The 12,085-nt window shown below is 35.4% G+C and overlaps 1 protein-coding gene across 3 annotated transcripts in view; it reads left to right on the forward strand.

Moving 5' to 3' along the window:
- The window catches only part of prkg1a (protein kinase cGMP-dependent 1a), a 98,094-nt gene that overhangs the window by 32,115 nt on the left and 53,894 nt on the right, over positions 1–12,085 (forward strand). For all 3 annotated transcript variants that reach the window (XR_010895241.1, XM_067386982.1, XM_067386981.1), the window contains exon 3: positions 1,440–1,553. Coding sequence is in view for 2 of the 3 variants with exons in the window: in XM_067386982.1 (XP_067243083.1) it covers positions 1,440–1,553 (114 nt within the window). In the remaining variant the exon portion in view is untranslated. The remainder of the gene's footprint in view (positions 1–1,439; positions 1,554–12,085) is intronic.

The raw sequence follows: 12,085 nt of genomic DNA on the forward strand, positions 1-12,085 counted from the left end.
AGCACTAATATGTGTGTTATTGACGAATAAGTGTAAAAAAACAAAATGGAGATATTATTAATTGTGAAGTTTTATTAAGTGTTAACAATGAGATTATGTGGTTTTTATAATCAATTAACACTGCTTTTGTCATTTTTTACAAGATGGACAAAATTTGTCCCAAAAAAGTCATTCGGTTTAACTAAAATTTCAGTTTTACCAAATTACACTTTTGGTAATACCGAATGACAGTATTTTCAAACAATGCTAACAGGCTAATATCTAACTAGCTAGCTAAAGGACAATCAAACATTTTATATCTAGTACAAGTTTTTAAAATATTACAACATTTTCCATGTTTTATAGCGGTTGTACCGAGTGACCTGATATTTTGGGACATGCGTCCCAAATGGTCCCTTTATATTGGTTACTCCGAATGACATCAATGAAAATAATTTCTTTTTTCATAACAAATCAACAACTTCTACACATAATTTTAACACCATTTTGCACTATGTTGATAAAGGATGTTATAAAATCATGCCAGAATAAAAAAACAAAACAAAAAAAAAAAATACATTTATTACATTTAAAAATAATTTAATCACAAATGAAATGGCTGTATTGGCCATTGGATGGTTAAACCAAATTACCTTTTGACATTTCAGAATCTTTAAGTTAGGAAAATAGGAAAATATAATGTAGGAAAATATAATTAAAACCTTTTGGATTCAAAAGAATATATCTAGTTGTACTACCTTACATACACATATTTTTGTTTTTTATTATTATTTAAGGCATTTGGACAAAAAAATGACCCCTCACACGCCATTGACCCATATGCATGAAGAACATAAATCCTATTTTTGTGCATCACAGTTATGTTCAGTTATTTTAGTTTCATTCATGACATGAGTTCCCTTTGTTCTAGTTTCCTGCCACTCATCAGTCACTGTGGACACTAACGCTAATCACCACAGCTGTTCATCCCTTTGTTATGCTCAGTTGTCCGGTATTGTTTGTGTTTGATGCACTGTCTTCGCATGTTGGCTCTCTTGTTAGTATTTATTTAATAAACTTTGGATTATTATCATAATCTTCATCTTCTGTGGATATCAGCATTACATTTTTTTCATTCATTTTTTTTGTATTTTTTTTTTTTAAATAATGAAAACAAATTATTTAAATGATCAATTTAAATATTTTAATTTTAATATTAATTTTATCATACTATTATTATTACTACTACACAGAGCTATGTAGACTTAATTTTCTCTTCAAAACATTTTCCTTATTTATTTATTTATTTTGGATTTTGGGATTAAAATGATGGGGGGTCATGTTTTTCCCAGGTGTCCACTAATCTCTGCTCTGTTCCCAAACTGTTATGTTCTTTATAAATGTTTTTTTAGAAGTGTTTTGTGTGTTATTTACAGTTGTGGTGTGTTTTTTTTTCTCAGAGGGAAAGGTTGAAGTGACTAAAGAAGGATTGAAGCTGTGCACCATGGGACCAGGAAAGGTGTTTGGAGAGCTCGCCATCCTTTATAACTGCACCAGGACGGCCACTGTGAGAAGTAAGTTCACACAGACCATAGTAATAAATAAAATGATCCAGACTTTGATTATGGTTACTCAAGCAAGGGGCATTTTGGAATATTTTTCCCTCTACATACATAGATTAACACATCTTAGGGTTTATTCTAGGCCACATTTCCCAGTCTGCCAGCTTGGGATTATAATTCTCAGTATGACTGAAGACAACGAATCGCTCCATCTGTGATGATAATCTGTGATTACATCAGTAGACAGGAGGCCAGATAAAGAGAGATATGAGGGATGACTTAATATTAGGGGACAACAAATGAATTGTGCTCAGATATTCCAGGATGCTATTGGGGTTTTTTTGTCATTTGAGCATACCCCAGTGCTCGAAAAAAGTGGAAAAAAGTGCCGGTACCCCATGTGAGAAGATTCAAATATATATGTGCCAGTGTGTACTAGCCCACTTCAAGCACTGAACATACCCCTAACACTATTAAAGGGGTATTGTGTAGAATTCAGAAACCCTTGTTTAGAATTCAGAAACTGCAGCCAGCAACATATTGCTTGTGCTCGCACTTCTGCACACATAACGTACACTGTAAAACCGAACAGTACTACTAACTTATGCTGCAATTAAAGTCTGTTAAATCATTGATGGAACTTAAAACAATTACATTTACTGAACTAGGAGTTTAGTTTTATTTTTGTGTAGCTCAACATTTTTGAGTAAACCCTTATACTTAAATTATTTTTTTTAAGTTTTCAACAGATTTCAAGTTCCCAGCATGCATTGCATCACACTCTGTAAGGAAGAATAAATGTTGAAATTGAGTGTTATTTTGTGTGTTTTTGCACAAGATTAATACAGGGAAAGATGTTTTATTGTTTAATGTTCTGTTATTTTGGTATTAAAAAAAAAAAAAAAAAAAGGTATTTCTGTGATGTTGAAGTTTTTAGGGTTACCATCATGGTGAAGAGTAGGTCGAGAATGGGCTGCTAAACTTCAAGGCTATATATATACTGCATGTTGATTAGCAGTTCATGCAAGTAAATAGTGATAATCTCTTTGATGGTTACATTAGCACAGGCTGGTGCTAACTAACACTTAACTGTAAAGATTAGGTGTTAGTTTATTCAATATTTCATTTAAAGTATAATTACTGAATTTGTGAAGTATAAAATAATTTTTTTGTTTACTTAAATGTTTTGAGTATTCTGAACTTATTGGGTTTTACAACCACTGCATCAAAATAATTGAAAAATAAAAAACATTGCATATGGTATAAAATAGTTTTAAGTACAGTGGACTTAAACATTAAATATTCAGTTTGACTTAATTGTTATTTATAATTATTCTTTACTTAAACGATTTGAGTTGATTTACTTACATTTTTTGAGGTAATTGGTAATTTTGAGCACTCTGAACTTATCGGGTTTTACAGTGTACAAAAGACTAGGGCTGCCCCCTAATAGTTAACTAAATGTTAGTTGAATAGAAGAGGCTTAGTTGACCAAGAAGTTATTAGTTGGTTAGTTGCAGAAGAGGCTTAGTTGACCAAGATTTTATTAGTCGGTTAGCTGCAGAAAAAAAACAAAAAAACTCCACAGCCAGGAAGTGGCGAAGTCACGCAGTCCGTGAGGGACAGATCGTTAATGGCGGGTCCTTGGTAATTACAGTATGTCAGGCAGGAAATCCAAACGTTCGCCTATCATCCATCAATCTCAAATGAGGCTTATGATTTAAAACACTTTTACATGGCTGCTTGCTCTAATGTTAACCTAGATAAATGTGCACTGTTATCTATCCAAATGTTTGTGCGGAGTGTGGAAGGCAACTAATGTATAGCCCGCTTTACTGCACGACATGGTGGCACCAGCGCAATCACTTGCATTTTTTCAACTTTAAATACACTGTCATTTTTTTGTCATACAGATAAGAGTAATACATCATTCCAACCTGTAAAAGGGTCTACTATTATTTGTGTAAACTCACAATAACAACAAAACATTGTGCTTTTGTAAAATAAAGAAAACAAACAGGATGCACTTTCTACCGTCTCTGTCTCCCTGTACAGCAGTGCGTCACATAAATGTACTGATACAGAGAAATATATCTATAGAAAGCTTGAAATGTCTACTTTTAAACAAACCAATATGAATTGAAAATAAATACTCTCTGATTATGAAATCCATATGAAAGGTGCATTTCTCTCTATAGGCATGTTACTGAGGAGATGGACGAGTCAGCATTGTCAACTTCAGCTTTGCAGCCGACACTGACTCAGAAACACTAGTTTATTATTTTATAATAATAAACTTATATAAACGGTCTTTTTTTCCAGACACATTCATAATCTTTACTTTTGCTAGTGCTTTGCACCAAGCTTTATGCTTGCACTTGAGAGCAAGCCATGTATTCTGCCCCCGGTATATTTAAGTAATTAAATTAATATAAACGTGTGATTAGTCGACTAATGGGTTAAATGAACGACTACTAGTCGACTTGAAAAATCTTTAGTCGAGGGCAGCCCTACAAAAGACTTAATGTGATTCAATGCCCTGAAATACTCACTGCAAAGTTCTTTTCCTTTCTTTGCTTGGAAGTAAAAAGAAGTTGAAAATATCTTGGCAGCTATATACTGTTAACAAACATCCAGACGCCATCCACACTGCTGAAAGTGATGTTTAGATGAATATGTAAATATGTGCTTCATACTTTATTCTCAATAACAAATAAACATACAACAAAAAAGACAGCGGTGATAAAGTATCTTATGTGGATATGTTTGCACATCCTCTGCAATTCAACGGCATCATGACAACAGATGATGTAATTGAAATGACACTGTTATGATAGTTTATGAAGTATATTTGAGACTATAGACTTTATAAATCTGGCTTTGCGAGACTATAGTTTGAATTAATCCCCTTTCTTTGCATGACACATTAACATTACAGTATAGAATAGTTCTTTCGGCATTATCCTGAACATTGGATAAGTATTCATTTCATGTGTCATAGAACGGAAGAGAGGCTCTAGCGCTCTCACATGCTTTTGATTTTCCCAGCAAAAACGTCCCCAGTCCTTCACATAAAAATCAGTCTACAGAGGCTTTTATAGACAACCTAGGAAGTTGGGGGAGGTCTCTTTTTTTTTTGTTACAATCTGTTCTCACACTAGCAATAAAAAAGCGATTAATATATGATAATTCTTACATATAGCCCTGCTAAACTTTGGCAGACATAACCTGTCTCTCTTCAACTCACCACTTAGATTTTCATTAGACTTTTCCTTATTTATAAAAACCTCCAAGTTACTTCAAACTCTAGATCTGATTCTGTAATTAGCAGCCAGTTTACACGGCCATAATTAATGTCCACAGTTGTCCCACAATTCTTTTTTTTTCCCTTTTACCAGATCATCTCATATGCACAGGCTTGTGTGCTGTGAATTATTTGCAAGCCTTTCTCTCATTTATTATTCCATCCCTCTTTTCGTTTTCTTTTTCCTCTGAACCATTGTTCTCCTTCATGCATATTCTCTTCTTGCCTCCGCTTGGCTCTCTTTCTCCATCCTCTTTCCCTCCACTCTATCTCTCCTCCTCCGGCTGTGTTTATGGTGTTCCTGCTCTGGATAGCGTCTGGGACAGGAAGTGAGCTGGACTGGGATTAAGGGACATGCATGTGTCTGATCTCTGCATGCACGTCCAAATGCAACAGTTATTTTCACTTCAGTTAATGTAAATTGAAATTTTCCGCATTTTAAGCATCTGTTGCATGTTGTTGATTTACCTTATAATTCCAACTTTTCCTTCAACTTCTGTAATATAGTTTTATGAAAGCCTACTGGGAAATTGTACAGCACTGCAGATAAATATTTCATCTTTTGCATCTTTTAACTTATGTCATGAATTTTCAAACCAGGTCCTTTTCACACAATCCGCACAAGCATACCAGAAAGGGACATGATTTAACTTTTTACATGGAGTTGTAACCATAACCAAAACCAAAAGGTCATCCGTCTAGATAAGTTTTTCCACATCAAAAGGATAATTTAGACAACTTTGCATCTCAAATAGCACTTTAACAAAAATACATGCTTTTCGTTATTGTTCTATGCATGATAGAGCTTAAATTTTGTTTCATTTTAAACCCTCATTCTGTATACATGTATTCAATTGCATACTTAGAGTTTGATTAAATTTCAGAATGTAACTTGTCCTGCATTGTTTGTGCTGCAGACATGAATGATACCTCAAATTGTGTGGCTTTTGAGGAGAGCTGCACAATTTGTTTTCTAAGCGATCTGACAGTTTTCAAACCTCTTGCAACTACAAATTTTATGCTGGCAGACACCAGTTTTCCTCAAAAGAAGTTGCTATCTGAGTGTTTGCATAGTTGCGTGTATGGTTATTCATCTCTCTCTCCCTGTCTTTCTTTCAAACACACACCTTTTGTTGTGACTGGTTTCCAATGGTGTATTCTGCATGTAAATGAGTCCTCAGGAGAAGCCGTGGCTTAGAGCATTAGAATGCACAGGGAAAACAGCACAGATATGTCAGCGCTTAAAGTGGTTTTGACCTGGTGTGATCTTACCCACCTTACAGCTGCCCTGTCCTTTCACAGCTATAAACAACAGAGCAAGAGAGAGCAGGCCCAGTGCTTCACAGGACACGCAAGATGAAGGCTCTTTATGACAATACCCTGAATTCCTAGGTTGTCTATGAAAGCCTGTATACTGATTTTTATGTGAAGGATTCAGGACAATTTTGCCAGGAAAATCAAAAAGATGTTACGTCTACACGCACTCTTCGGTTCTATGACACGAAACGAATGCTCGTGCAATGTTCAGGATAATGCTGGAAGTGCTATTCTATACTGTAATGTCAATGTGTCATGCAAAGAAAAGTATAGCCTCACATAGCCAGACCTATATAGTCTATAGCAGGGATCTCCTACCCTACATTTGGAGGGCTACCGTTCTGCAGACTTCAGTTCCAACTCTGCTCCAACACACCTGTTTGTAATTATCAAGAAACACATTGATTAGCTGGTTCAGTGGCCTGTTGCACAAAGCCGGTTTCAGTTTCTACCCAGTTAAGTTCAAGATTAGTTTGAGCAAACTCTGGTTTTTCGGGCTTATGAAGGTGGATTGGTTTTTAGCTGTGTTCATTGCCATGTTAACTTACGCTACATGGCTAGCCTGCTCCGGAACAGGTTTTATTCTGGGTTAGAGATCGCAAACCCAAACTGGACCAATCAGCTGTGAGTAAAGTGACATGTATCTGATGCAATAAAGCCACTCCATCTGTATCTCTCGCTCCAAATCAAACCAGTTTATACTGAAAACATTTTAGAGACATCTTTTGCTGCTAATTATTTATTATATTTATATTATATGAATTATGTATAATTCATATAATTGTATATTCATATAATAATTATATTAATTGACAATTAATATTAAACTTTGCTTTTAAATTGAAATAAATATAATGCATGCATCGATATATAAAGCTTTTAAATAAATTAAGCTTATGTGTATTCATTTGAGCTCTTTGTGAAACTAATATAAATTATTATATTATAAATTATTAGGCATATTTCTTTGATTCACATGCATTGATATAGTCAGATATTTTCTTTGAGTTGCCTTCTCAAACTTTCACTGCAGCAGCAGTGTTTATTCCTGCCTTGTAAATGCATTTAATTTCATGATATTTTTCATAACGATCTCTTAATCTTCAGAAGAGACGTGAATTGCGTGGCTCTCTCGCGAGAAGTGAATCAAACGGGTTGAGGTGTGAGTTAATCGCAAACTCTGGATTAAACCCGAGTTGAGAAGTGTATACCCAGTGTTGTGCAACAGCTGATCCTGATCTAAACCAGGTTGGATTTATCTGGATTTGTCAACTCTAAACCTACTCTGAAACTCTAGTTTGTTCAACTAGCTTCATGTAACAGGCCACATGTGTGTTTGATTAGGGTTGGAGCTGAAATCTGCAGGATTGTAGGCCTCCAAGAGCAGGTTTGGAGATCCCTGGTCTATAGTCTCAAATATAGGCTAATGTGTGATTTTAGTGTGGTTTTAATTGCCTTGGCTGTCGACACGATGCAGGTGAATTGCAGAGCTTGTGTAAACATATCCACATCGCTATGATCAGATGCTTTCTTAACTGCTGTTTTCTCAGCTGTCATTTTTGTTGTGTGTTTGAGAGGAAAGCGAGCAGCACATATTTACATCTTTATCTAAACATTTATCTCAGCAGCGTGGATGGTGACAGTGTGTACAAGTGCGAGCAAGTGTGGAGTAGGGTTAGGGTTAGTTTCTGTTGTTTCATTTCACCTTTGGCACACCCATTACTCTGCTGACAAGCAGTAAGTTGCTGACTGCAATTCACTTAATGGCCACCGGTGTCGCTAATAACAAGGGTATCTGAATTCCACATACTGTATAGCCTCTTTAAACTGCAGATGTTCATAAGTAACTTTAATTTAGTAAGTTATGTCGTCATTTTAAAGCATTTGAAAAATATACATTATATGCTGATATTATATTGTATAAGGGCTGGGACAATCAATCGATGTATCGTGATTCATTGATCGATTCTGAGATTTTCTCTTTCGAATTGATTCTTTATGAATGATTATTTTATAGAAGCTTCAAGTGGTTTGGTGAGGAATTGGAAGCAAACAGAGTACAGCTGTTTCTAAAGCAAGCAGTGCCATCTGCTGTTAAAAACTAAGGTCAGAATCAATTTGAGAGAGAATCGCGATGCATTCAGAAAATCATTTCTCAATTCGCAGTGCATCAATTTAAGGTGTACTCTCACTAGGAACAGTTGCCTTGAACTGATTCCCAGCGCGATCTTCCTAAAAGTGGGAAAGTGGGAGTGGGAGCGTTTGAAAGCAGGCATCTATCAGCGGACTGGTCCGTGATAGACACCTGCTTTCAAATGCTACCTTGTGTATAGAGCATCATTGATGACTATTTACAACGATTCTGTAGAATTGATCATTGAAGAAAATCACAGACATATCCGATGAGTGCGTAAATACAGTGGTCAATCAGAGGTGATTATGAATCCGCTCAACAGCGCTCAAAGTACCAACTAGGTACCGAAATTCTAATTCCATACTCTAATACTCTAATTCCATTTGGTGCAAAAATCAGTATACACGCTGATGGACTCCAGCTGAAAAGCTTGTCCATTCATTTAGTTTAGGTTAAACAAATCTTTTGCTTTTTCCCCCGTTTTTTTTTTTTGTTTAACCTTCTTGGAAGCAATATAAAAAGTGCATCTTACAGGATAAATTTTTTTTATGTGTCTAAAGTCCTGAGGGTGACATTTTCACTTTATTATATTGTTCTATATAAGTTCTCATCTTCTTGTGGTGCCCGTATGTGTGTGTATGTGTGACCTGAGGAACATTTTCATTGGGTTCAAGAGAGCAAGAGGATGGAGAAGATGGGCAAAAATGACCCATTTAAAAGTATGCAACAAAAATTGCTATCATTTTCTAGCCTTTCTGGATGGTAATATAGTAGTGTGTATGTTTGTGTATGTAGCTGAATCATCTCTGTCAATATCAGTAGGAAGTCAGACATAGCAGTTGAGAACCCCACTTGCTACTTTGCTAGAATAGATTTGAAGTCTCTTTACTTCCATTCAAGAAGCTTGGAAATCATGAATCAAATTTGTGGGATAACAAAACCTACTGGACAAAACCTTAGATAAGTCAAACGGTGGCCCTGCAGCAATCTGATAAAACAGCAGGAATTTTAGCTCTGATATGTGTTTTTATGTTCTCTGATTGTGGAAAACATACCCAGTAGCAATCAGTTTGCATTTCAAACACAACTTGCTTTGGCCCACACAAATTTAGCGGTGCCCATCAGTGAGGAACAAAAATGAGATTTACTTTCTGAGGCATTTTCTGTGCAGCCATCCAACAGAGATGAAAACACTGTTTTGTTCGCTCATAAAACTTTTACCTAATAAGCCAGCAGCCCTGTAGTGCCACATCGATTCACCAGCTAATGCACGCTGCACACAACAATCACCGGTTCTCTGAGGTGCGTTTCCAATACAATGATGTAACTTGCTGCTTCACTACCATAGTACAATGCATCATTGAAGAAATGAACTAGCAAGTCATGACTGTTTCCTGAAACTGTATTGTCACATTTTTTTTTTTTTTTTTTGTATTGTTGCAAATTTGTTGTTTAACCATATTGGTTAATGATGTCACACAGGTAGTAGATTTTTTTTTACTATAAATTATGGACATGACATCTGAGGACTAATTAACATTTTTGCTTTATTTCCAGATTTAATCATATGCTCCTTCTTACACGGAGCATGTACGCACATCCGCACTCTTCAAAAATGGCGCTTTAAAGATGTAAATGACGTGTATATATTCAAAATAGAACGTATAGATTGTACTGAATGACAGCTTGCTGATTTTGCTCAAGATAAGGATTCATTATGTCCACATATCATGCAAACAAGAAACTATAATTCTAACCACAATTCGAGAGCTGTTGTTCCAACCACACAACTTTGCGATAATGTTTGTGAATGTTCGTTGAAACTATGGTTTCGGGAAACACAGACTTGTTGAACTATGCTGATAACAACAGCCATAATTGGCTAACATTGCTTTTGGGAAATACACCCCTGACTGGCTGGCTTCTAGCAACTTCCTGGAGTCAATCTTTTATGAGGTTGCTACATTAAGTCTGCTGAGGAATAGCTAATTGGTGGATTTGCCAAATTGGCAATATTCGTGAGTTTTGTTTGAGACATGCATCAAGAAAATGGGTACAATTGATTGTTTTTTGCATTTTAGAACTACTAAAGATAATGTAAATATGGGTTGGAAGGTTTTTTCCTGTCTTAATGGGGACCAAGTTCTGTCTGACTGCATTTACTTTTTCAAACTTTCTCTACAACTTTCGATCAGTTTTACTCTAAATTTTGGGTCAGATTATCTTTAGACCATATGGGTCATAATATCTTGTGTAATGCATCAATAAGGGCACCATGCAGGAAGTTAGGCCCTATTTTTTCAATACTTTGATGTATTGACATGAAACCTGCAATGTGTCTGTAATAATGTCCTGACTTTACAAAAGCAAAGTGCTTTCCCCCCAATGTAATTAATAATAATTATTGAACATGTTTGTGTATGTTTTTGTTGTTTTTATTTCTTCCTACAATGTTTGTGAAACTGACTAAAATCATATTAAGACAAGATATGATTTCAAATATTGGATTTTTTATGTTCAACATAGTTTTGTGAAAGAAACCTTTAAAGATTTTGCTGGTAAAGACACAAAATAGGAAGTAGGATTCAAAATATGGAAATTTTCCATATTGACATTACTTTTTTATATAATTGCCACATTGCCCTAAAAATACATTGCTAACTACTGGTTATGAAGTTCTAAAAACGTTTTAAATAATGATGAATGCACTCATTTCTTTTCATAAATTTGCCACTGGTGGTGTTGAACAAATCTAATGAAACTGCTCAGTCTTACATTGTGCCATTGGGTTGACTGGCCCATAATTGTTGCACTCTAAAAAATGCTGGGTTGTTTCAACCCAAATTTGGGTCAAATATGGACAAACCCAACCGTTGGGTTAGAAAATGCATTTAAAAATTTAACCCAATGGTTGGGTTTGTCCATTTTTGACCCAAACTTGGGTTGAAACAACCCAGCATTTTTTAGAGTGTGCTTGCAGCTATATTTGATCCTTTTTGTTTTTGAAAAGAGCATGTTTGAGATAATAATAGTTTGCAATATTATTTGTGAAGAATTCTGAAAACTGTAAGACCACAAAATAACAAAACAGCCTTTAGTGTGTGTTCACTTGCCACCTGCCTCTGTCTTTCTTTCATGACTTTTTTTGGATCTTTTTTACTTCCCATTGACCCCTTTTCATTTTCAGACTCAGACTGCATATGTATGTTTTCTTCTTATCGTTGAAATAAATAGGAATTGTCCTTAAGAAAATGTGAAATGATGGCACCATTTCTCTGGAGAAAGAGCAGAAATGGAAATCTCTGCTCTGTATCCTGGATACTGTTGTTTATATTAGTTGCAGTGCATCTGTGTTTTGAGAATACCTTGCAGTTGTATTCGTTCCCTCTCCCTGAGGTTTCTGTTGTCTGACATCTCTCTGGAATGATTCACTGAGGCAGACAGCACTTGAAGAAGGCATGCTGCTAAAAGCATGAAATCTATGTGGCTCCACCATGCAGTCCTGAAAGAAGAAAGTGTTTTGGAAAACCTGTTTTTATTTTGATTTTGTTTATTTATTTATCATCTATTTCTTCTTCATTATCTAAAATTAATTATTCTCACAAACTCCATTAAAGTGTCTCCAAAAAATAAAAAGTTAATCAAAACTTTATAACCGCTCACAGATGGAGCAGATGTTGTTGATCAACTCCTAACAAAGCCACATATTAAGGTCTAGGTAGATTAGATGGTAAGCAAACAATCAGTTCTTGTAATCAAAGCATAGGAAGCAGTAGAAATGAGAAGGAA

Source organism: Chanodichthys erythropterus, chromosome 5 (assembly GCF_024489055.1).
Source record: "Chanodichthys erythropterus isolate Z2021 chromosome 5, ASM2448905v1, whole genome shotgun sequence".
In the NCBI taxonomy this organism is placed as follows: Eukaryota; Metazoa; Chordata; class Actinopteri; order Cypriniformes; family Xenocyprididae; genus Chanodichthys; species Chanodichthys erythropterus.